At 40.3% G+C, this 26,714-nt stretch overlaps 2 protein-coding genes across 3 annotated transcripts; one reads left to right on the top strand and one right to left on the bottom strand.

Annotated features, from left to right (window-relative positions):
• Positions 1 to 639: 639 nt before the first annotated feature.
• On the bottom strand, positions 640 to 12,575 carry LOC133620963 (uncharacterized). Its single transcript, XM_061982676.1, has 3 exons — positions 12,113 to 12,575; positions 10,614 to 10,862; positions 640 to 3,230 (listed from the first exon to the last, which is right to left on the bottom strand). Exons 1-3 carry the CDS (start codon positions 12,234 to 12,236, stop codon positions 1,690 to 1,692), a joined length of 1,914 nt encoding a protein of 637 aa, XP_061838660.1. The 5' UTR covers positions 12,237 to 12,575; the 3' UTR covers positions 640 to 1,689.
• Positions 12,576 to 20,517: 7,942 nt separating this feature from the next.
• On the top strand, positions 20,518 to 26,454 carry LOC133620972 (uncharacterized). Of its 2 annotated transcripts, none has more exons than XM_061982697.1 (3): positions 20,518 to 20,743; positions 21,895 to 22,138; positions 25,323 to 26,454. In XM_061982697.1, the coding sequence occupies exons 2-3, from the start codon at positions 21,895 to 21,897 to the stop codon at positions 26,309 to 26,311; spliced, it is 1,233 nt and encodes a 410-aa protein (XP_061838681.1). In that variant the 5' UTR covers positions 20,518 to 20,743; the 3' UTR covers positions 26,312 to 26,454. The 2 variants fall into 2 exon arrangements, with proteins under 2 accessions (XP_061838681.1, XP_061838682.1); XM_061982698.1 differs by lacking the exon at positions 20,518 to 20,743 and adding an exon at positions 21,574 to 21,645.
• The last annotated feature ends 260 nt before the right edge of the window (positions 26,455 to 26,714 follow it).

Below are 26,714 nucleotides of genomic sequence, written 5' to 3' on the forward strand. Positions count from 1 at the left end.
GTGGACACCCCTGCTTATTTTAACAAGACAATGCCAAGCCACGTGTTACAACAGTGTGGCTTCATAGTAAAAGAGTGCGGGTACTCGACTGGCCTGCCTGTCGTCCACACCTGTCTCCCATTGAAAATGTGTGGTGCAATATGAAGCCTAAAATACAACAACGGAGACCTCGGACTGTTGAACAACTTAAGCTGTACATCAAGCAAGAATTGGAAATATTTCCATTTGAAAAGCTTCAAAAATTGGTCTCCTCAGTTCCCAAATGTTTACTGAGTGTTGTTAAAAGCAAAGGCCATGTAACACAGTGGTAACTAGTTTTGTGTTTTGTACACTCCTCCATAAAATAAACGGCTCTGATGAATTTCTATATTACTTTAAAAAAAACTGTTTTGATAAAATTCTACCCAAACATTTAATACATTCAAATACAAATAAGGCAACAAGAGAAGTACCCAACACTTCTCTTTTCTAAAGTAAATCTGTACAGCAGATATGATCATCTACATCAGCAATATGATTAGTAGGAGTGTCTGGACAGGACAGATTTAAAAGATATATATATATATATATATATAAAAAAAAATTTTTTTTTTTTTTTTAATTGATTAAGAAATGTTGAAAATAAGAATCATGATTCATTCGAAAATATTTAAAAAATGACACTACATAGTGACTGAAAAAGAAACAGAATGATTTTTAAAAACAAAAAACAAAGTAGACGTAAAATAACCAGCAAAATGTGCCACATTTGAATTTTTCATACAAAGTTTGAAACATTTCTTCACTGCACTTTATTGGGTTTGGTCCAACAAAATTAAAGCAATGTGTAACTTTAGACAAGCAGGCTCCAGACAAGGTGAGTTCCACATTCCCAGCCCTTGTGACTGCAGAATATTATAATACACACACTGATTATGGCTAATAGTCATTCGTTGTCCACACTATTCACCCGTTCTTATTAATCATGTCGGAGTTTGCCGAATAATCTTGAAGGTGTGTAATTCCATTATGATATGTCAAAAGTCAGCCTGATGCTGAGCAAATTGCCAAGTGTGTGTTGGAAACTTAAAAAATAAAAGTAAAATAGTGTTGAATATTTCAAACCAAAACCAGTGGTATAGTGGGAAGCCCCTCTCACTCTCTTTGTCCAAGTCCAGCAACACTGAAAACATCTTTGTGACCTGCAGGACCAGCCTTCCTAAAGCTGGCAGCAGTGTGGCCTGCAAGCGGAAGAAGCTGATCTTGCAGCCGATTCACGACAAAAAAGGCTGAAAAGTGAAGGTGCACCCCGTGAAAGTCGACTGTGGAGGATTCTTAGCCACCTCAAAATACAGGCTACTCAAAGAGATGGTTGCGTGAGGAAGGGTCCACCGGCAAGTAGGTAAAGACCTTTTGCGCTACTGAGTGGGGAAGCCAGTGGATGAAAAGGAGAAACTTCACCTCTGGGCTCTCAAGTGAGTTGTTGGCGTCCACAAGGTAAACCTGCTGAACCCTTACCTTGAGTATTCAATAATTGATATCTTATCCTATGCAATAGATGCAGAAAACGTATTAACATAAGGTGGGCTGGCTGGGTCTCCACTGACATGGCCCAGGGACCGAAGTCTGGACTATAGCGGAGCCCTGCAGTAGATCATTAATGACTCTGCAGGAGTAGTGTAGCAAAGAGGACTTCCAAAAAAGGAAAAGTTATTCTCCAGTGTGTGTTCGCATGTGTCTTTGCATATTGCGTTTGTCAGAGAATGTTTTAGCACATACTGAACAACTAAAAGGTTTTTCCCCTGTGTGCGTTCTCATGTGTTGAGTCAAATCAGAGTTTTTATAAAAACCTTTTGCACAAACTGAGCAACTATAGGTTTTTTCTCCCGTGTGTGTTCTAATGTGTCTCAACATATTACGCTTGTCAGAGATTATTTTCCCACACACTGAACAACTGAAATGTTTTTCACCTGTGTGGGTTCTATTGTGTATTTGCGCTTCACATTTGTCAGAGAATCTTTTACCGCACATTGAACAACTGAGGGGTTTTTCTCCTGTGTGTGTTTTCATGTGTGCCTGAATATGAAGTTTGCAAGATAATTTTTCACCACACACTGAACAACTAAAAGTTTTTTCTCCTGTGTGTGTTCTCATGTGACGAGTTAAATTTGAGTTTGTAATAAAGCTTTTTCCACAAATGGAACATATGAAAGGGTTTTCTCCTGTGTGTGTTCTCGTGTGTATTTGCATATTACTTTTGTTAGAAAATCGATCATCACACACTGAACAACTAAAAGGTTTTTCTCCTGTGTGTATTTTAATATGTCGGGTCAAACTAGTTCTTCTTAAAAAATCCTTTGCACAAACTAAACAACTGAATGGTTTTTCTCCTGTGTGTATTCTCATGTGTTTAGTCAAACTACAGTTTCGAACAAAGCCTTTTGAACAAATGGAACAACTATAGGGGGTTTCCCCTGTGTGTGTTCTCATGTGTATTAGCATATTACGCTTGTCATAGAATCTTTTACCACACACTGAACATTTGAAAGGTTTTTCTCCTGAGTGTGTTTTCATGTGTGACAACATTGCTCTTTTTTGAGAAAACCTTTTTCCGCAGTTTGAGCATTTGAAGGGTTTTTCTCCTGAGTGCATTCGCATGTGTTGAGTCAAATGAGAGCTTTGAAAAAAGCCTTTTGCACAAACTGAACAACTGAAAGGTCTTTCTCCTGTATGTAATCGCATGTGTCGAGTTAAATGAGATCTTTGAAAAAAAACCTTTGCACAAACTGAACAACCAAAGGGTTTTTCTCCTGCGTGCGTTCTCATGGGTGATTCCATGGTTACATCATTGTCTGACGTTATGTCGTCACTATCTGATAGAGGAGCTAAGAGGTTGTCTGATTGTGATCCTCCACCGTGGTCTCCATCAGCTTCTGTTGTCATGTGTTGAGTTGAGCTGCTGCTTGAAGGTTCCACCTCTATGTTCTGCTTACTAGGACTGTGATGAAGCTGTGAGGACTGAGGTGGTTTGTCTTCATGGTCTTCAGTCTTCACAGAGACAACAGTTAGCGGAAACTTGGTGAGATCAGCCTCCTCCTGCACAAGAAGACACTCTCCCTTCTGAGTGATCCCGAGTTCCTCCTCTTCATATTTAAAGTGGGGGGGTTGTGTCTCCTCCTGTTTCAAAGTGAAGCTACCCTCCAGAGACTGGGGGAGATGTTCTTCTTGATGACCAACCAGCTGCTGGATGTCTACAGGACCAATAAGAATTATTATGAAATATGATCATTGGTTTAACAAGTTTGTATTAACAAGGTGATGTTTAAAAACAATGAATATATCTATTTTAGTAAATTATATGGCTTGTCTCTTGTGGTTTCAGAACACCAAATGTAGGAAGTTGTTTATTTGTTCTCATGCTGAACAGCAGTTTGCCTTTTTGGTGGAATACAAAGTAGCTTTTAATGTTGTGCAGGTAAGATGATTGCCTCAGGCATTCTGCTGCAATGTTTCCACATGTATCAGCGCAACATGTCATACTTGACTCATCTGGTTGGTCTGTTATGATGTCAGGGAAGCTGTGCAACACTCGTGTTGTTTTAGCTATACCATCTATGCACCAAACAGAGATGATGAGCATGTCATCCCCAGATTTTACTCTTCCATTACAAATGTTGAATATTATCAGGGAGCTTTTTATTTCAACTCAGCTATGTTGTTTGCTTCAGTGGCAAAGGAGCTGAACTTAACTGACAAGGAAGGGTATAATTCCCTAAAAAATCAATCAATTCTATGAATTTGTTTTAGACAACAGGCTACTTTCTAATGTATCATTGTCATTTCAGACCAAGTTCCTACATCATTACACTTTCACAATCACACTGCTAAACCATGAAGATTCAATTCACATCTACTAGCAAATAAGTTTATTGTGGACACCAAGTACGGAAATAAAAGACACACCTGATGTGTTGAGGGATGTCTTTAAAGCTTACCTAAGAGGACACTTCATGTCATATTTTGTTGGGTTGCACAGGAGGGTAAACAAAGAGTATTCCTAACAATCAGAGTGAAAATGTGGCGTACATGCATTGTTCTCACCTGTGGAAATGTTTCCAATAAATATGTTGGTAAACATTATTTCAGAGTTCCTAACATAGTCCATCATAAACAGAAAAATGTTGTTAAACAAAAAACGTAGACAAAAGATGCTGCTGTGACAAAACTGTCGCTCTCGTCGAGTGAAGCCGAGTCAACACCACGATGGAGTTTGCAGTGAGCACTTGGTCAATGTCTGTATAACTTCAAATAAACTATAAAAGTCTGTTTATTATTTATTTTATTTTAATATTTTCCATATTCTTACATACAAACATTTTTCTTTAGGACACTTTGCCGTCTTGTAACAATAGGAACTAGGAAATCCTTGTTTATGTTGCACACGAACGTCTTTGAGTGACGCACCAGTCAGGTTTGAGTTGACAGCAACAGATGTGTCTGCTTTAGAGCCAGGCTAAAGCTCGCTTGTCCAGTTTGTAGAGTCAGGACAAACCAAGAAACTGAACCATGTTGGCAAGACCATTCGGCAGCTTTTCCTTGTTTTCATGGATTAATGTCCGCTGCGTGGATATTGTTTTGGCGTGGGGGCTGAACTCTGGTTCGGAGTGGTGCAGACTGACGTTGCAGCGGTCAAGCTGCAGAGTCCAAAGACTGAGGCTTTCCACACATGTGGGGCACAAGCAGCACCCGGGACACCTCAAAGTCTTGCAGAGCGCACAAGTTGACCGCCAGCTGTCCTTACCTTTGGGAAGGTACTCAAAAGTTTGACGGGTCCACCCCAAATGTATTGGGTCACTTGGGGAACTGCACTTTTTTGGAATTTTGTCCATCATTTTCTTTTTTTCATGCATTCTAACTTGTAAATAAACGCGAGCAAAAGTCAGCTAACAATGAAGTTAATGGAATTTGCGCTATTCCGCCTGTAAAGCGCTCTGAAAAACATCCAAAAACCTCCATCAAGGTTTTATATACACTCTATATATACACTCTATGAGTATATATGTAATGTAGTAACATGCATAACAACATGTAATATTTATGTGTTTTGATCATTTTAAACATACGGCGGCATATTAATTTCACAGACGCATAACAACGTTCTGTTTCCCTTCAACAACAACAACACTTCTAATCATGGCAGACTTGATAATAAACAACAAAGACTACTTTCGGACAAATGATGATCCAGAAACTTCTATTTTTGATCCTGAATATACGGAGGATGATCTACAAGTTTTAGAAGCTGCATGCTCAAAAGATGCACCTTTAATTAAACACTAGGCAACATGTACCAGTATTGCTAAGTGCTAAACAGGATATACAAACATAATAAAACCTACTGTACAATGTCTGCTCTCACTGGGATCAAGACTGATGGGATGTTTATATCTTCCCCTTTACATCAACAATTCATCATAATCCTGATGAAGGTAAAACCAAAGTGTGTTTTTGTCTTTCTCACCATCTCCGGGTCTAAGTTGGATGTCAAAGTTGACCAACTTGTGGGTTTATGTCCACAACCTTCTACTATCCAGGTGAGAGGCATGATTTATAATCTAGAATTTATTTTCACCAACTCAGAGGCGATGCAGCAGCTCAATATGTCAATATAGCAGCATAAGCTAGTTAGCTCTCTGTGATCATGGCGCAGCTAAAAGTAGGCCCTTAATGTTAGCACTTATAATAACAATATTGCTAATACTTGGTTAATATTCAGGTCATGACATATCAATGGAGTATTGTTGGCGGTTTTTGGATGTATTTTAGAGGTCTTTATAGGCGCAATAACGTCATGGCTGCCATTGACTCCATCGTTAGCTGACTCTTATTTACAGTTATTTAAGAGTTAGAATGCATTAAAAAAAGGCATATATGTTATTGTTTCTAATAAGGATTGTGAATGATAGGCAAAATTCCCAAAAAAGTGAGGTGTTTCTTTTTCCCTCTTACACTACGGCAACCGATGGTAAATTCTTCATAAACCAAAGTACAGAGGGAGTCTGTTTTCTTCCATGTGATAAAAATGGCTGACCCATCTAAGCTGGCGCTGGATGGTTAGGACTTCCAGTGCGCTGCCCAGGTGATTAACAGGATCCGCTAAAGGCATCCCATATTAAAGGCCTCAAGACTATCCATGTAGGCCGTTAAAAGGTCCAGGCTTTGCAGCCGTACAGGAGGGCAGAGATACACACCGCCTTGTAGACTACGGTTTTACTGATGGTAAAGTTTTGATTTTGGAAAACCCAAATTGAAAGTCGACCAAAGGGACTCGTGGCCTGTCGAGGAGGAGGACAGGATTCTGCCAACGCAAGCAAAAGTAGTGAGTCTGAGGATTCTCATCCTCTCCAACTTTAAAATCCGCAAGAGGGGGTTGGTCATCCTAACGCAATGCTCGAGAATAGACCCGGTCTTCCTGCCATTGACAACGAGTCTTCGGCTGCTGTAAGTATCGTTGACTGTGTCAAGTGTCCGTTGCGGTTCTTCAGCAGTGTGACTGATGAAAGCTGCGTCGTCAGTTATGGTCTTTGTGAAGGCTTGGAGTTGTCACAGGTAGAATAGACTGTGGGGGCAGGAATGTCACTGCTGCCATGTAGATGTTGAAAAGTGTTTTACAACAACCTTGACCTCAAATGGCTCTGACTCCAGGCCGCCCACCATAACAGAGGCAAACCTTCCTCTAGGATGGTCAGGAATTTCTGGGGGCACCAAATCTTTGCTAGAATCGTCTCCAGGAAGGACCGGACGACTGTATTAAAAGCCTTTGTGAGGTCAACCAAGGCGGCATATAGGTTTCAATGTTGCTCCCTGCACTTTTCTTGAAGAAGCCACTTGAAGAGGCACTTAATCGCCTCGGGTCGGCTGGATTGACATTTCAGGAGCTCACCAAGGTGCTCAGATACTCTGACAGTCTTTGATAAGTGTCTGGGCGTCTCTGACCTCACAAGAACCGCAGAGCCTCTGGTTGGACCATGTATTGTTTTAACACCCTTGTGGACGCTGTGGAGATGGTGGTCATCTGCAGAGCGCTGGATTTCAAAAGCTTTGGCAAGACACCACTCATCCTCCATTTGTCTGAGACATGTTTGACTAGCAGAGCAGAACTCTGCGAATTAGGCCCACAATAAAGGGGAAGATGGATTCTTTATATCAAAATCATGTGCAGCGTTCTTTCTTTGAAGTAGCTGAAGAATCTCAGGAGAGTTATGGTTGAACCAATCTTGGTGGCGCCCAGGGGGTGGAGGTACCCACAACTGCGGTCCCCTCCAAGGTTTCTCATTGTATCCCATTGGGTTTAGTTTTTTCTTGCTCTGATGTGGGATCTGAGCCGAGGATGTCGTTGTGGCTTGTGCAGCCCTTTGAGACACTTGTGCTTAAGGGCTATATAAATACATATTGATTGATTGATGATTGATTTGAATGTGACCGAGGGCAGCTGTTGCAGCCCACTTGATTGTGTCCGTTGTTGAAATTAGAATTAGCGTAAAACCGTGATTGATAACTGCACTGACGAGTGATGCTGCGCATTTCTTGGAGGAGCAAGCTAGTACGCTAATCGCTAGCTAGCTGAAATGCTAACATGAATAGATTAAAGCATTCCTCCATTACAAATGTCAAACCCTTATCTAAACTTGTATAAACACATAATAGCCTGAGTAACCAATATATTCAAATGTGATCATTTAACCTACGAGCTGTGCTCTCTTAGAACAGAGTGATAATGTGACGATTCCTACACAGGTGTCTAAACAGGAAGTGAGCCTGTGTGACATCACATAAAATGTTTTGCCTTTTTCATAAAAAAAAAAAAAAAACACTATAAAAACTTCACAAATTACAACGGGAGCAGATAAATATATTTAAACATTCAAATAACATTAATCTGCCTTTTATGAAGACAGAGCAATGTTTCTCGGCCAACAAATGCTTTTTTTTAAATAAAACTGTGTTAAAAGATTTCAGTGTATGTTTAAGTACTTTTAAGTACATTGAAAAATACCTTGGTAATAATAATAACCATGATAATTCATGTCACAATAATCGTGATATGAAATCTTTATATCGTTACATTGATATGAACGAATACGTCTAAAGAAGGACTAGGAAGAAGAGGACGAAAGAAAGAAGACCAACCTTTTTGACACTTACATGTCCCATGTAATGTACCACACATGTTTTTGTTTTTTACTAGCTCATTTACTAATATTATTATCATTAAAAGTGTTAAATTCTATAACATGCATGCAAAGAAGTCAGAAAACATTTCCCATTTGGCAACTCTATCCTGTCGCCACGCCTCCTCGGGTAATACACTTCCTGTGTTGTGACCTTTGTTTACATCAAAAGTATACCTTCCGGCTGGCTACTAATAAATACTCTACAACAGTGGTCCCCAACCACCGGTTTTTAAATTAAATCAACATAAAAAACACAAGATACACTTACAATTAGTGCACCAACACAAAAAAACCTCCCTCCCCCATCCACACTCATTCACACTCATTCGCACAAAAGGGTTGTTTCTTTCTGTTATTAATATTTCTGGTTCCTACATTATATATCAATAAAAAGCAATACAGTCTGCTGGGATACAGTCCGTAAGCACACATGATTATATTTTTTTATGACAAAAAAAAATATTAAAAAAAATACCCCCACCGGTCCGTGGGACAAATTTTCAAGCGTTGACCGGTCCGCAGTTACAAAAAGGTTGGGGACAACTGCTCTACAACTACAACTGGTTGGGAACTAACAGCGTTGGGATTGTCATCATACAAATATGATTAGCAGCAACGTTGTGGCTCGGAGAGCAAACGGAGGCAACAACAAGTAAGCTAGTGATATGGTTAGCTAACAAGGGAGCTTATTTCCGTGCTCCTGATCATCTCCCGTCCTGCAACCCAGTGTGGCAGTTAGGCAAGAGGAACATTGAGTACCTGCAGCTGCGGCGAGCGCTCAACAAATTTAGTTTGCATCCATTTTTTATATACTGTATGTCATTAAAAAAGTGATATTTTGACGTGAAAAACGCTGATTTCCGTGGACATTTCACATGCATCAATATAAGTGTATATGTGGGGCATGATTGTGTTGTCATGGCGATGACTCCTGTGTCTTCCTTTGTTGTTACAGTACCAACCTATAATTATACAATACTTTTGTACTTCTACTCCTCGTGAGTGTAGAACAGGGGTGCCCACACTTTTTCTGCAGGCGAGCTACTTTTCAATTGACCAAGTCGAGGGGATCTACCTCATTCATATATATAATTTATATTGATTTATTTATGAAAGAGAGGTTTTTGTTAACAAGTTAAAGGTGTTTAATGATAATACAAGCATGTTTAACACATATAGATTAATTTATTTCATGAAGAAAAGAATATAAGTTGGTGTATTACCTGATTCTGATGGTTTGCATTGATTGGAATCAGACAGTAGTGCTGATAACTTCCACATTTTCAAATGGAGGAGAAAAAAAGTCCTCCTTTCTGTCCAATACCACATGAAAGTGGTTGTTTTCTGGCATCTTATTTGTCCAGCTTCCATACTCCTTTGTATACACTTTACAAGAAATACATCGGCGGCAAACCCCGTTTCTTGCTAGCTTCCTGAGACTCGTATTTTGTTAGCGCAGGCAGGATGAAGCAGGACTTTTATTGTGAAGACAGGAACTGTCTTTAGAGTTTTGACGGCAGGTACTGCGCGAGAGTCTTTTGAAATAAAGTATTTCTTGCCCTCCTTGTAACAATAGGAGCGAATATTAAGATATGCGTTCCCTAGGAACTATTGTTTGTGTTGCAACGGGGACATTATTCAGTGATGCACCGGAAAATGGAGTAGAGCTTGTGATGTACTGTTGTGTCTGCCGAAGTTGAACAATAAATTGCGGCCCAGTTTGGTCTAAATAAAAAATTATGTAGTCAGTGTGCGATAGAGAACATAATTTTACACTCCTCTCTGTAATTTTTCCTTAATAATGATCTCGCCGCAGCCAGCGTCATCTCACAAGACCCTCAGGTGCCGTGAATGTCAATCAAGTGACGAAAGTGACGTCTTGGTGAAGATTGATGATTGCTAATTTTTAGGTCTATGTTTTTAATGCCTGGCTGGCGATCGACTGACACACCCTCCACCATCGACCGGTAGCTCGTGATCGACGTAATGGGCACCCCTGGTGTAGAAGGAAGTGTGGTCGACCAGATGGTTTGAAAAGTCCTATTTAGTCATGATAAATCTTTTTTGTTTTACATATCTAGATAGATTTTTATTATTATTTCTGACTTTTATACCCACCACTAAACCTTTAAAATACGCTGAAATGTACGCTGCTAAAGGTAAATAAACAGCAGCCATATTGAATGTTTGCCTTCATTAGACCATGTGAGGTAAGTAGGAAGGCCTCAAGGTCACATGGTTACAACCCAGCAATTAAATTGTTAATGATTAATACAACATTTGTTTTTAATGGTCGTGTTAAAAAGCAAGTATATATCCACTCTGAGAGAGAATGTTGGACCTTGGATAAAAAATCAGTAACAAACTTTGTATTAAATGATATGTTGATGTTGTTCTTACTTGGACTGTGATGAAGCTGTGAGGACTCAGGCAGTTTGTCTTCATGGTCTTCAGTCTTCACAGAGACAACAGTCAGTGGAAACTTGGTGAGATCAGCCTCCTCCTGCCCGAGAAGACACTCTCCCTCCTGACTGATCCACACTTCCTCCTCTTCCTGTTTAATGTGTGATGGCTGTGGCTCTTCCTCCTCCTTTTTTACACAAGGGGGATGTGGATCTTCCTCTTTAATGTGGTGGTGCTCCTGGACGTCTGTTGGTTAATAGACAACAGAAATAGTTTTTGACTGGCACTTTTAACACAATGAGATTATTTGTGTGTGATATGTTAAAAGAATGTAGCTAAATAACCAATGAAAACATGATAAAGATTTTATTTTATCCCAACCATAAAAAATGCTTTTAAAGCAGTAGAGTGATTATGGTGTTGTGGGGCTATTTGCTAAGTTTTAATAAAGGTGAGTTAGGATTTATGAAACATTACTAAAACTAATATCAGAACTTTATAAACATCCAGTTTAAAGCGAGTACACGTTTTAAATGTATACATGTTGGCCTATTACACTTAAACGTTAGCCCTAACTTTAACTATAACCTTGTAATTACACACTCCTAATGATCACTTAAATATCAAGAAAAAAAAAAAAATTACTCAAAACCAACTACAACACTCATACTATGTTTTTATCACTATATAAAACATTTTTCTTGGTGGTCATTTTGTTGACTGAGTCAAAAGGAACTTTTACAAAACATGTTTTAGGAAGTGGTGTTTTTATAGAGTATGTCCATCAACAATTCCTCTTTAGAGCACAGCTCCCACATTTACTTGGAGACCATCTACGACACGCTGAAGAAAAGTCAGTCACCTTTATGTTCTTTTCATAAATCAACTGTTGACTACTTTGCTTATTGGAAGATGATTGACAATAAATGTTTACTTTCACTTATTGATGCATTTCGGTCAGAATCAGGAAGTGAAATTCGCCATGAAACTATTAATTATATTAATTACAATGTCAAATAAATTTGGTGACTGTGTGAGCTTAGTGTAAACATGTTGATACACATTGTTACAAACTGAGGGGAACAGCTCAGTTGGTAGAGTGGCCGTGCCAGCAACTTGAGGGTTCCAGGTTCAATCCCCGCTTCCGCCATCCTAGTCACTGCCGTTGTGTCCTTGGGCAAGACACTTTACCCACCTGCTCCCAGTGCCAGTCACACTGGTTTAAATGTAACTTAGATATTGGGTTTCACTATGTAAAGTGCTTTGAGTCACTAGAGAAAAGCGCTATATAAATATAATTCACTTCAATTCACACTTCACAACCTCTCATAAATATTGTATGTCTGAAACTGTCACCTTTTCATGAACAATATAAAAACAAAGCAGTGCATCATCCTCACAAGACAATTCACCTTCCTAAAAACAACATATTTAGGAATAATGTTAATAATCAAATACAAAGTTAGCAAACGTGTGAGAGTAAGAAGTAAACAAACCTGTTCTGTGTAACACAACTTGATGTTTCTTGAAAACAGCGTCCAGTAGTTGATGTTGTCGCTCCTTCTCCTCTTTAGTTGGACAACGTTCCTCCTCGTACTCTGCTATCGTTCTTTCGCACATTTTCACACAATCACAAAACTTTACACTCACACTTGAGCTCTGCTTAGCGATATGTTGATAACTTCCGGGTCTCTTTGTTAGCAGCTAACAAGCTAAGCTAACTAGCAAGCTAAGCTTACGCGAGACGCGTCAAAGTACGCTCAAACTAATGTATCTGGATACAAACACTTATTAACAACGTTTACTCTATTAAACAACATATGTGTGTACATGTATGCACTGGTTAAGAACAAAGAACTATAATGACAACAATAACGCCTTCTCCGTCAAACGCCATTTTGTTTTTTCCTCGCCCTGTTTCGTCCAAGTGGAGCCAGCTGAGGCCGCAGACATTGTAAGGCACGCCTCCTTGGCTGTAAGGGACCGCCCACAATGGTTACAACGGAAGTAAAGTGCGCTGACAACGGAAGTAAACTAAATACATTTCGAAACAGAAATAAAGCGGTATATTTTAGTCGCAAATAACGTGATCTAATCAATTATTAAATGCAAACAAAAAGTGATTTAAACGTGTATCTAGATAGTTAACGTGGACCCCGACTTCAACAAGTAGAAAAACTTAATCGGGTGTTACCATTTAGTGGTCATTTGTACGGAATGTGTACTGTGCTGTGCAATCTACTAATAAAAGTTTCCATCAATCAATCAAAGTTTGTCAATTTAGTAAGCACTAAGCACATACTTGCCAACCTTGAGACCTCCGACTTCAGGAGGTGGGGGGTGGGGGGGTGAAGGGCGTGGTCTATATATATATATATATATATATATATATATATATATATATATATATATACATATATATATATATATATATATATATATATATATATATATATATATATACATATATATATATATGTTTATACATATATATATATATATATATATATATATATATATATATATATATATATGTTTATAAGAAATACTTGACTTTCAGTGAATTCTAGCTATATATATATATATATATATATATATATATATATATATATATATATATATATATATATATATATATATATATATATATATATATATATATATATATATTCAGGGACGGCGTGGCGCAGTGGGAGAGTGGCCGTGCGCGACCCGAGGGTCCCTGGTTCAATCCCCACCTAGTACCAACCTCGTCATGTCCGTTGTGTCCTGAGCAAGACACTTCACCCTTGCTCCTGATGGGTGCTGGTTAGCGCCTTGCATGGCAGCTCCCTCCATCAGTGTGTGAATGGGTAAATGTGGAAGTAGTGTCAAAGCGCTTTGAGTACCTTGAAGGTAGAAAAGCGCTATACAAGTACAACCCATTTATTAATTTATATATATATATATATTTTTTTTTATTTTTTTTTTTATTATATGTATATATAATAAAATAAATACTTGAATTTCAGTGTTAATTTATTTACACATATACACACACATAACACTCATCTACTCATTGTTGAGTTAAGGATTGAATTGTCCATCCTTGTTCTATTCTCTGTCACTATTTTTCTAACCATGCTGAACACCCTCTCTGATGATGCATTGCTGTGTGGCACGCACAAAAGGGCTTTCATCAAATGCACTAGAGTCTGGAATCTTCCATCTCTCCCTAGCATGGCCCAAAACCGGTCAATCTTTGCTTCCTTAGGAAGATCTTCACTGCCAAGCACTTGGTAATCCACTACTTCTTCCCGGAGGCTATCCAGGTCCAATCGCAGCTGCGGCTTGGAACTTACAAGCGTATTTCTTCATCTTACTCGTCGTCGGCGTCGCCATGGCTGTATCTTCCTCGTTCTTCTGCTTCGTCTCCTTGTTGTGTGCGCAGTTGTGCACTGCACTCTCTAAAAGCCGTAGATGTTATTGTCACATATGCATGTACAGTAGATGTGAGTATTGTCCTGTTTAAGAGTGTCACAACATTGCTGTTTACGGCAGACGAACTGCTTTACGGTAGACGAAAACGTGACTGCTGTTGTGTGTTGTTACCGCGCTGGGAGGACGTTAATGAAACTGCCTAACAATAAACCCACATAAGAAACAAAGAACTCGCCCTCAATCATTCTACATTTATAACGTCATTGGGCAGGCACGCTGTTTATATTGTGGGAAAGCGGACGTGAATACAGGCTGTCCTCACTCAAGTCCGCATGGAGCTGGATGGGGCGTGGCCTCCAGCTTAGCCTGAATTTCAGGAGATTTTCGGGAGAAAATTTGTCCCGGCAGGTTTTCGGGAGAGGCGCTGAATTTCGGAAGTCTCCCGGAAAATCCGGGAGGGTTGACAATTATGGGTGCGCGCCCAGCGCAGCGCACACATAAATGCGCACTGAAGGCCTTGACAGTACCCCCCTTCTATGGTCAGCTTCCAGATGTCTTAACACTGGAACCAGAAGAACACAGAGATCAAGAGTCAAGGGAGGGTGGTGGGGCGAACTGGTGATGGGTCACCGGGGACGAGTCTGCTGGCGGCGGCGAGTTGAACGCCGCTGCAGCCGGCGAGGCAGACGACCAAGAAACGGCCACCTTCTTGGCCGTCGGGAAGGTGGACGCGAGTGGCGCCAGAACTACAACAGCCTACGCGTTCCACGTCTCTGTCCTGGGCGTCGCTGCTGTTGATGCAAAAAGCGTCCATGCACTGGCCCTCTGCTGCGCCGCGTGCAGGCGCCTGATGGCCCCCTGTGCGGCCAGATACGAGGAGGACAATGTCGTCTGGGCCAGAGACGAGGAGGACGATGTCGTCGGGGTCAGAGACGAGGCAGCAGGCTGAGGAGCTGGATGAGGTGCTGAAGCATGAGCTGGCCGTGGTGCTGAAGCGGCCACTGGCCTTGGTGCTGAAGCAAGCGCTGGCCGTGGTGCTGAAGCAGGCGCTGGGCGTGGTGCTGAAGCAGACACTGGCCGTGGTGCTGAAGCAGACACTGGCTGTGGTGCTGGTTTGGGGACTAATCTTGGAGCAGGTGCTGGTTCGGGGACCAGTCTTGTAGCAGGTGCTGGTTCGGGGACCAGTCTTTGCCAGGCTCGAAGGTCCAGAGAACAGGCAGGAAGTCGGGGGCAATAGCGAGGCGTCAAAAGTCCTGGTCCAGGCGGGTGGTCGAGATCCAATAGGCAGCCAAGGAAGCAGAGGGAATACGGGGAGAAGAGACACACAGCTTGTGACACGGGAACGGAGGTATGCTGCTGAAAAGGCGACAAGGAGGACATGAGACAAATGAACATGTGGGGGAGAAAACACAGAGAGAGCAAGAGTGCATAGAGCTAGATATTTGGCTTACTGTACAGAAACAGGTTGTTACGTTCTGGCTTGGGATAGCAGGTTGTGCTGGCTTATGAAGGCAGGGTTTCTCATCAGCGACAGGTGCGTTGATTGCAGATGATTGATTGCAACTGCTTGCTGCAGCCAGACTGGCATGCGCTAGGCACACTCTTGGTGGTGCGTGTTTCGCAGTGCACACATGACATGCGCCCGGGCCGTGACACTCACATCCTAAACAAGACTCTTGACACAGTTGGGAATAATAGCTACGGGCACGGCTGGCGGGTTCCAAGCTGGGAGAGTATTGGTAGTTGGAATAGTCTGAGGAGGGAGAAGGGTGATACTTTTTTGATGATAGAACCCTTGATCGAGCCACGTCTGGAATGAAGGAAATAATTTCACAGAACCTTTAAGGTGGTCAGAAAGTCTGGGCGATGTTGAAGAGGAAAAAGAGCGTGAAGCATCTCTGGAGGTTGTAGATGAAGCAGGTGGCACCAAGGTTTGTGGCGAGGGCCGTGGAGAAGGTGATGATGATGGAGATGTTGCTGCATCTGAATCTTGTGTTCGGGATTCTGGAGGTGCTGCTGTGATTGCTGTGGCTGAATCTTTTCCTGCGTTTCTGGGTGGCAAAGGACGAGGAGATATTCACCTGCCTCTCTTCTTTGTTTCAGGCCTATTCTGATGCGTCAGAGCTTGCAGGTCAGGGCTATTCAACTAAATTGTTTTAGAGCCACATTGCCAGAAAGCTAAGGACAGAGGGGCCGACCTTCTTCCTTCACTGTTATTCTTATTTTCTATAGTCCTAAAAGCCAGCGTCATGCAGTGGACATTAGATTTTTGTTTATTTCGTCAGAGTTACAAAATTTGAGAAAAAGTAGCCCCGTCTAAACAGCAGGAGTGCTCTGCTGTTTTGAAGGACCTACTGCAAAAAAGTTTGTCAAAGGTCATGTATATGACAACGCTCCAGTGTTTTTAGGAATCTGTTGCAAAAATGTTGGCGTCTTTCAAGTTTAAAAAAAAAATTACTCGCGGGCCAGTCTGGTGTCATTCGGATTTGCCCGGCGGGCTGCTAGTAGAAAAGCTATGGTGTAGAAGGTTATCCATCAAGTCATCTCACTACGTCTCTGTCTAGGTGTGTGCCTTCATCTTGAAACAGAGCCACTCTTTGCCAGAAGAGATTAAAGTTGTCAAAAAATGCAACTCACAGACATTGGACAGCCATGTATTCAGCTGGAGCAGCCTGCTGAATTTGATTATCCTCCGGTCGACGTTTGGGAGAGATCCACTGACAAGTGTAAATATTTCCACTTTATCAACACTTTCAAACAGTTTATCAAAGTCTTTCCTTAGGATTTCAGACTGTTGGTTTCTGATGTCCACTGCACCTACATGCACAATCGGCTGTTTGATCACTTGGTGTTCATCCAGGACCTCAGGTAGTTGTTTTGTGAGGTCAGAGACAGTGGCACTTGGACAGCTGCATGTAACCATTTTGTTTATGTTTACATGAGACATCTTTGACCTTTGCACTTGACAGTTATTCTGTCCATCAGCCACGTTGTCCTGTCTTCATGAATTGTATTGTTTTCTCTATTTGTGATCCTCAGTCATACTGCGCATTGTGTATCCACACACCAACAGAGGTGGGGAGTAACACGCTACATTTACTTAGGAAACTTTTGGGATAAATTGTACTCGTCAGAGTAGTTTAATGTAACATACTTTTTCTTTTACTTGAGTATTCTCGTGACGAAGAAACGCTACTCTTACTCGGTTGTATTGAGTTTCATTCTGATCGTTCCATTTATTCATATCACTATTATTTATAATCTATTAAGTGAGGCTTGCAAAGACAAATTCATTTGTCATTGAGCCTTCTTCCAGCAGGCAGTCACATGACTCTGTTTCACTAATCCAATATAACCATTAGAGACATTTGATTCCATTTCACCAATCAAATGGAGTCTAGCTGTCACATGACTCTGTTTGACCAATCCATCTTAAACACAAGTGACGCTTCACTCAATCCCACCAATCAAACGCAGCCTGACATTCTATAACGCGAAAAACAAGCTGGTGCTGACACTGGTGAGGGACTGTTTATTGCAAACAAGCACAAGGTACATATATAGGAAGCTGAAATAGGTCAGTATTTTAAAGTATATTGTAAAATTATATAATACTTGTTTGATAACTATCAGACTGTTCTCAAAGAAGACAATTTAATTATGTGACATAACACCAGCACAGGCCGTCTGTCTGAAACAACTGGTAAGCAGAAACCTCCTAAAACAGATCTGTTGCTGGAGCCTATCTCAGCTGCATCCGGGCGGTAGGCTGGACATGTCGCCACCTAAGTGACAGCCAAGGCAACAAACACAACTTTAATGATTACTTTCAAACAAGTAAAAAGAACATTTATATAATATGCTGTCATCTGTGTCAGTAGAAATGTTCACATTTCAGCTTAAAATAATTCCAAAACATGTTGCAATAAATTGTGAGTTTTATATTTTACAAACACACGCAGACACGCACACACACACACACGCACGCATGCACACACACACACACACACACACACACACACACACACACACACACACACACACACACACACACACACACACACACACACAAATGCACACACACACACACTGACCATGTTGTAGTCCAAGAACCATTAAAAAAAAATTACTAAACAAATCAGAAGTTACTTAATACTTGAGTAGTTTTCTCACACATTACTTACTCAAGTAATTATTTTGATGACTACCTTTTTACTTTTACTTGAGTCATGTTATTCTAAAGTAACAATACTCTTACTTGAGTACAATTTTTGGGTACTCTACCCACCTCTGCACACTAATATATGATAGAGAAGAAGATAGTGGCAGTAAATCAACTATTTTAATAATGTGAAGACAATATATGATTAGGCTACAGACACATACAGTCGTGGTCAAAAGTTTACATACACTTGTAAAGAACAAAATGTCATGGCTGTCTTGAGTTTCCAATCATTTCTACAACTCTTATTTGTTTGTGATAGAGTGATTGGAACACATACTTGTTGGTCACAAAAGACATTCATGAAGTTTGTTTTTTTTATGAATTTATTATGGGTCTACTGAAAATGTGACCAAATCTGCTGGGTCAAAAGTATACATTCAGCAATGTTAATATTTTGTTACATGTCCCTTGGCAAGTTTGACTGCAATAAGGCACTTTTAGTAGCCATCCACAAGCTTCTGGCAAGCTTCTGGTTGAATTTTTGACCACTCCTCTTGACAAAATTGGTGCAGTTCAGCTAAATGTGTTGGTTTTCTGACATGGACTTGTTTCTTCAGCATTGTCCACATGTTTAAGTCAGGACTTTGGGAAGGCCATTCTAAAACCTTAATTCTAGCCTGATTTAGCCATTCCTTTACCACTTTTGACGTCTGTTTGGGGTCATTGTCCTGTTGGAACACCCAACTGTGCCCAAGACCCAACCTCCGGGCTGATGATTTTAGGTTGTCCTGAATAATTTGGAGGTAATCTTCCTTTTTCATTGTCCCATTTAAAGCACCAGTTTCATTGGCAGCAAAACAGGCCCAGAGCATAATACTACCACCACCATGCTTGACGGTAGGCATGGTGTTCCTCACCTTTTCTCCTCCAAACATATTGCTGGGTATTGTGGCCAAACAGCTAAATTTTTGTTTCATCTGACATCACATGGACAAAGATAAGACCTTCTGGAGGAAAGTTCTGCTATCAGAGGAAACACGATCGTCATCGTTCACGATAGCGCTACACATACTATTTCCGAACTATTCAGTGGAAAATAATATTGCAGCGGCTGTGATACGATAGAGACATACTGTGAGTCATTCGATAAGAAGTCCCTTCGTCGTTATAAGGAGCAAACCGCTGTAATGGTGTCTCATACCCGGACTTTATGAACTACCTAATTGTTCAACACAGCCCATTTTACACTTTGAAAGACTTTCTAAATTATAGGAGTCAGGATAGCTAAGGCGGCTTTGTTTGTCGATGTGTTTGTGACGTTTATGTTTAGCTGTATAAACCCAGTGGACATCGTGTCCTCAAGCCAGTCTAGAGTAATGGACTCTCAGAAATGATGCGACCCAAGTTTGACATGCTGGATAATCACGGATAACCAAACTAAGGTCATCTCAGCACACTGTGACTCGAGCCATACCAAAAACTATAAAAATGGCACCCATTACCTCCCTGCTTGGCACTCAGCTTCAAGGGTTGGAATTGGGGGTTAATCACCAAAATGATTCGCGAGCGCAGCCACTGCTGCTGCTCATTGCTCCCCTCACCTCCCAGGGGGTTGAACTAAGAGGATGGGTCAAATGCAGAGGGTAATTTCACCACACCTAGTGTGTGTGACTATCAGTGGTACTTTAACTTTAACTTTAAGGCAGAATTGAGAGAATATTGTTCTCATGTCACTTCACTTTTGTTTTATATGGACGTTACAGTCCGGATAAGAGAAGTGAGTACTATTTTTATCAATACAACTACCATCAAAGTTCTTCCACCAAGCACATCAAGTTAATGCAAAGTGAGGCTGTTATTTATTTTAGATTATTTTTTACTTACAAAATGTTTTACCTGCAATGACCCGAACCAACAGGAAGTCGTCAGCACGTCACATCTCGGTTGATTGAAGCAGTCCATGCTCGCCTTCGCCGTTCAGTCTTATTTTTGGTCGTTTATTCCTGTCCAGAAATAACCTTAGGAATGCGATCCGAGCTTGTTTTATTTACTCCACCTTGGTTGTGACAGTTGACAAGAGCACACGTCGTCGGCATTAAGAATTGCGTTTCACTAACTTCCGCCCTTCAATGTGAATATCGGCAATGCATTGTGGGAAAGTAATTTCACTGGTGGCCATACATACAGTACAATAATCTTCCATTTACAAAATATAGCCAATAGTAATGTCCATTCTCACTTGTTAAAAGTAATCCTGTATGCCCTGTTTTTCATGGTCCACCGATTTGCACAAGAATATTCAACACAATGCTCTGGCATCTTCTTCTCTCTGCTTCTTTCTGAGGAGTAGACGACCGGTTCAAGATGGCGGCGTGCGGCATGATGTCAATGGGAACGATTGCTGGCCAGCATATGTTTACTTTGGACATTAATGATTGGTGCACCACTACCTCGTCAAGCCACAGAACAAAAAAGGCACAGTTGCTGGTGTAACAATTGAAATCAAATATTTGACTTCTCTTAAGTACATGCGGCTAATGAGGTAATGTAAATGATATATATTTTTATATTATTTCTGTTATTTACCTGAGATGTTGTTCGAAGCTATCGTGCTATCGTTAGCCTGCTATCAGGCCTATGTGGCAAATGCGAGCATTATTTAAACAGGATAATTGTGTTATTTAATACTTTAAATTACTATTTTCCATCGTGCAGTCACGCTTAACATTATTAAATATATATGAAAATACCTCAGTCCCGTAATTTTAGACTGGATGAAATAATGGGTTATACTTGTATAGCGCTTTTCTACATTCAAGGTACTCAAAGCGCTTAGACGCTATTTCCACATTCACGTTGCTCAAGGACACAACGGAAGTGACTAGGATGGCGGAAGCTGGGAATGAACATGGAACCCTCAAGTTGCTGACACGGCCGCTCTAATATATAAGCCATGCAACTGCAAGTGATCAATGCTCATTCAGTGAGACAAAAGTACATGTTTAATTAATTCAGTGTTAAATATGAAAAGGTGCTTCAATAAATTGAACACAAATTAAACACGCATCAATTATCGTTGTGTAATCGAATCATGAGGTGCCCAAATATTCTTATTGCAGCACATTTCTTCATGTGTGAGTGATGTTTAACCAACATACTATTGCACAGCCACAGTAGCTGTAACTGGTTACACATGCACACTGCACTTCTGTTTGTTTTCTGTTGATTTAAAAATGTTGCTTTCGGAAACAGGAAAGGAAATTACGTATATAAAAAAAGCCAACCAGTCACGGCGCTGCAGTTTTTGTCGCCGTTGACCTTGACGTGAGGTTACTGTTTTTTAGGAGGTACACATGAAGCTTCGTTGGGAGTGGGAGGAGCGAGTTGGCGTCATTTCTGCCGTGCAGACTGACTTAATGGAGCCATGAAGATATTAAAATCCCAGTAGGATGTTTTTTTATGTGCTGTTAAAAGATGTTCTGTGCGGCCGCTGCTCATCTTGTATCAATAATTACTGTAATTGTAGAAAACAAGATCAATTCATAATAATCACTAAATTATGTTAATTCCATGTGCAGAAGGACTTTCTAACTTCTGTCAATCCACTTGTAAAATATTGTATTTGATGGACTAAATAATATTTGACATGCCTGAGCTAAAATGTATTTGTGTTGTCTTACAAATGTCTAACAGATGAACGGTCGTCAAGAAGAAGATCCCCTTCAGCAGAGAGGGGGCTCCTCTTTGAAACAAAATGAGCCACAGCTCCCCCATGTTAAGGAAGAAGAAGAGGAAGTGTGGATCAGTCAGGAGGGAGAATGTGTTCTAGGGCAGGAGGACGCTGATCTTACCAAGTTTCCACTGACTGGTGTCTCTGTGAAGACTGAAGACCATAAAGACAAACCACCCGAGTCCTCACAGCTTCATCACAGTCCAAGTAAGCAAAACAGATTTTTTTTTGCGATATTAGATCAAATATATAAATACCGGTAGATACAAATCTGGCCTGCTGGGTATTTCTGTTTGTCCTGCCAAAGGCCTCAAAATCGCTGTGTTTATATATTTTCGCTCTGACCCTTGGAGGTGAAAAGTTTGGGTACTTGTGATCTCAAGGAAGTAAAAGTTGTAATAAGGTTTCTGTACTTAAACCTGCTGGAGGATTATTTTATTACCACCTTTGCTAGACAGGAGCAGTCACATGGGCAGAAGCTACTGGTGCCGAGTCCCAGCAGGGCCGACGGCAGGATTAGGCCTGCCTGAAGCGCCTGATGGCATGGACGGGCCCCGTGTCCACCATCTTGAAACAAGTAGGGCGATAAAACAATATCAATGTTTTTTGCGATGGACACGTAATTGATATCAATAAAAAATGCGTTCCATAACACGTCCAATATTTTATTTTCTTCTTTGTCAGAAGAAAGTAGAAATATGGAAGGAAGGTTGATTGCATGAACAAAGTAAGTAAGTACATTTTATTTATAAAGCGCTTTTCACAGGTAAAATCACAAAGCCTGTACAAAACAGAGGTGAAGTAAAACAACAATTCAACTAAAACAACAGGGGCAACATCATAAAAAGGATACAAAGTGGATTAAAAATTATAGCTAAAAGGTGCATTAACTAAAAGCTTTACTAAAAAGAAAAGTTTTCAAATGTTTCTTAAAAGTGTCAAGATCACAGAGGGACTGGTGCAAGTTGTTCCAGAGTCTGGGAGCTATAGCCTGGAATGCCAGGTCTCCACAAGTTTTAAAATGGGTTTTGGGGATCTTTAGAAGACCCTGGCCTGAAGACCGGAGGTTGCGCCTTGAAGAGTAGGGGCATAACAAGTCAGTGATGTACTGAGGGGCCCTATCATGCAACGCATGGAAAGTCAGGACTAAAATCATAAACTCAATGCGGAATTTGACTGGAAGCCAATGAAGACTGGATACAATAGGGGTGATATGGGCTGTTCTGGGTGCACCGGCAGCTGCATTTTGTACCATCTGAAGTCTCTTTAGCGTTGACTTGTTGACTTTGTATTAGAAATGGCAACAGCGGAGGATGAATGTTCCGCAACAAGAGGATAGAGAAAAAGAAGGAGCTTATTAACTACGGTTCGGACGACAGTGGCGGATGCGTGCAAATGTTGTATGCAGATCCCAATTATACATCAGAAGGTAAGAAAAGTTGGTTTTGCGTAATATTGCCAAACAAAACTCCAGATAGTATGTCTCCTAAAAGGTGCCATTTTGGGGTCCTTATACACACACCATAATAATACCGTATGTTGAAGCACAGTACGTCTGACTACGGTAGCCGTAATGCTCCGACAATCCATCAAGCGTTGTGGCTTCGTAGCTTACCAAAGTCTTACTAAAACATTTTGACAGATTTTTAAGCGCCGTGTGTAATACTCTATATTCTCAATGGAACATCAACGTTTTGGTGTTGCTTGCTTACGGGTACTTGCTAGCGTCAGTTATTAAACAGGCGTCAACCTGCGGTCCACACGTATCTAATGTTTACTGCCACGTACCAAATAAAATTGCTTCCAGGTCGGTAAGCACAACCAGAATTAATCCGTACATTTGGCGCACCGGGTTATAAAGCGCACTGTCCATTTTTGAGAAAATGAAAGGATTTTGAAGGACTAGTGAAGTCGAAAAGCAAGTTGCCTCTATATTGAAGCCTTTATCATATATATCTGATGTATGACACCAAAATACTTACAAAGTTTACAGATAAATCAAAATAGTATCAATCTCACGGAGATCCCCGAGCCATTATGAGACATAATGAGGAAGCCAGACATGTAATCGTATGGCCTAGAGGAGTAACCACAAATCCCTTCAACAACAACAATTAATATCATGCAGACTTTGTGAGAGCCAACAACGATTACTTTGGGACAAATGATGATCCAGAAACTTCTATTTTTGATCCTGAATATAAGGAGGGTGATCTTCAAGTTTTAGAAGCTCTGTGCTAAACAGATGCATCTTTAGTGAAACACTAAGCATCATGTAGCAGTATTGCTAAGTGCTAAACAACATATCCAAACTATGAACATAATAAAACAATCACTTTTGACCCTGAGCTACTGTGTGGAACATTTTCCCTTGTGGTTCTTTAAAGTTTGTCTAAGTCTATTCATATAAAACTTGCGGGCCGCACTAACATTAAAGTTTCATATTAAGGTGGGGGCCAGACAATATCGTCTCGAGGGCTGCGATTGGCCGGCGAGTTAGAGACCCCTGATCTACATCATTTTCACTGTACAATTTCAGATTTGAATTTGTCAGGGATGCAGGATGCATATCTGCAACATCACTGTGATCATCAGAGACATTTCAAAATGTCGCTATTTTGGTGAACGGTTTTGACTATTTACTGTCATACAAACAACAGAGTGAGTGATTTTTAATTTTTGGTTTACATTTCAATAATTGTCATTGTTGTTTATGTAAAGGATGTTTAATTTCACTAATTTTCACATGATTATAATTTTCACTACCGGTAATTATGAATAACGACGTCCTTGTGATCTACCACTATTTATCATTGTTGTCGACAGACTAATTGACCAACAAAACATACTCGTATTATTTTTACTTTGTTTTAATTCCATTTTTATATACAAAAAAATGTAGTGTCAAAGACTGGCTGTTTATAGGTTTCCCTCCACTAGGATGAGCCTGTGTCTTTTCAGGAAAGTTTCCTCATTGAGAACATTCTGTCACTTATTACATGGGTGGGTTTTTATTTGATCATATACTATAAAAATATTGACTTATTTCAGCTTCTATATATTTATTTGTATGCTTGTTGGTGTAAACCAGGGCTCTTTAAATTGTTCTAAGGGCCACATTTTCTTACATTCTCCCTTCACTAGTATTCTTATTTTGGGAAGTAGTGGACATATTGCCCATCCCCGGTAAAAAGATCTCTCACCGGCTTGGTGTTATTTTCCTGTAAATAATGTTGTAAAGAGCAGCGTGTTAGTCCCTCGTGGAGATTTCGGGCCAGTTTATACGATAACCCGTTTTTTCCTTAGTACATGTAAATGTATTGAATGTCCCATGAGACTGAGCAAAGCTGGACTTTTCCAAAGCGTGTGTTTGTTTTCTTGTGTCCTGCAGAGGTCTGTGAAAAACATATTCTCCCTGAGCAACACGAGTGGATCTTTAGGATGGAGCAGGAGGAGCCCCAGCCCTCCCACTTTAAAGAGGAAGACGAAGCGTCACAGACTCCTCACGTTAAAAAGGAAGTGGAGGACCCACTGACCCCCCACCTTAAAGAGGAAGAGGGAGAACACAGCATCAGTCAGGAGGGAGAGAATCTTGAATGGTTGGAGGAGTTCCCAGTGACTGGTGTGATTGTAAAGAGTGAAGATGATGAGGTCAAAGATGAAAGTGAGGAAAAGAGAGTGGTGGAGCCTCCAAGCAGCAGCTCAACTCAACACATGACAACAGAAGCTGATGGAGACCACTGTGGAGGATCACAAGCAGACAAGCTCTTAGCTCCACTACCAGATAGTAAGGACACAACGTCACACTCTCCTGACACTGAGGATGAAGACACTAAAGCTGATAAGACATGTCACACTGACAACACACGTTTGAAATGTTCTTACTGTGACAAAACTTACAAATACCATTGTCGTCTGAAAGTACACACAAGAATACACACCGGAGAAAAACCTTTTTCCTGCTCAGAATGTGGTAAAGGCTTTATAACCGGTCAATATTTAAAAGTACACATGAAAATACACATTGGAGAAAAACCTTTCTCTTGTTCAGTCTGTGGTAAAGGTTTTACACAAAGGCATGGTTTGAAAAGCCACACAAGAATACACACTGGAGAAAAGCCTTTTTCCTGTACAATCTGCGGTAAAGATTTTGTACAAAATCAGCATTTAAAAGTACACATGAGAATACACACTGGTGAAAAACCATATTCCTGTTCAAGCTGCACCAAAAGTTTTTGTGACCAATCAAGACTTGTAGTACACATGAGAACACATACTGGCAAGATGGTGTACAGTTGCAGTGTGTGCGATGAAAGATTCTCTTATAAGTACGAGTGTAAGAAACACAAGTGTGCTGGTGAGAACAGCAGCAGCAAATGAAGCTGCAGGATTTGAAATCAACTGTCAACTTTGACTCTTTTATTCAGGCAAGTACATGCATTAATATGCAACATTGTGTACTTTTATTTAAAAATAAACAGAACAATGTGAAAAGGTGAGAGTAAACAGCACAAAATATATGTGACATACAATTAACATTTAATGTATGTATATATATATATATATATATATATATATATATATATATATATATATATATATATATATATATATATATATATATATATATATATATGTGTGTGTGTGTGTGTGTATATACTGTATATATTCACTTTTGTACCTATTCACAGTAATGTTTTATATATGTTTTTGATATAATGAAGTGTTAGATATTTTCATTTCTAATTGTGAATGATTCCATAGATGAAATATTTTATATGAT

This window comes from Nerophis lumbriciformis, linkage group LG21 (genome assembly GCF_033978685.3).
Source record: "Nerophis lumbriciformis linkage group LG21, RoL_Nlum_v2.1, whole genome shotgun sequence".
Taxonomy (NCBI): Eukaryota; Metazoa; Chordata; class Actinopteri; order Syngnathiformes; family Syngnathidae; genus Nerophis; species Nerophis lumbriciformis.

What these genes read in the sequence shown, in the direction of transcription:
- LOC133620963 (XM_061982676.1), bottom strand. Translation starts at nt 12,236, where the DNA reads ATGTGCGAAAGAACGATAGCAGAGTACGAGGAGGAACGTTGTCCAACT. An exon ending in AGTTGTGTTACACAGAACAG is followed by an intron (nt 10,863 to 12,112) that starts GTTTGTTTACTT and finishes ATTAACCAACAG; the next exon opens with ACGTCCAGGAGCACCACCAC. An exon ending in ACAGCTTCATCACAGTCCAA is followed by an intron (nt 3,231 to 10,613) that starts GTAAGAACAACA and finishes TTGGTCCTGTAG; the next exon opens with ACATCCAGCAGCTGGTTGGT.
- LOC133620972 (XM_061982697.1), top strand. Translation starts at nt 21,895, where the DNA reads ATGAACGGTCGTCAAGAAGAAGATCCCCTTCAGCAGAGAGGGGGCTCC. An exon ending in ACAGCTTCATCACAGTCCAA is followed by an intron (nt 22,139 to 25,322) that starts GTAAGCAAAACA and finishes TGTGTCCTGCAG; the next exon opens with AGGTCTGTGAAAAACATATT.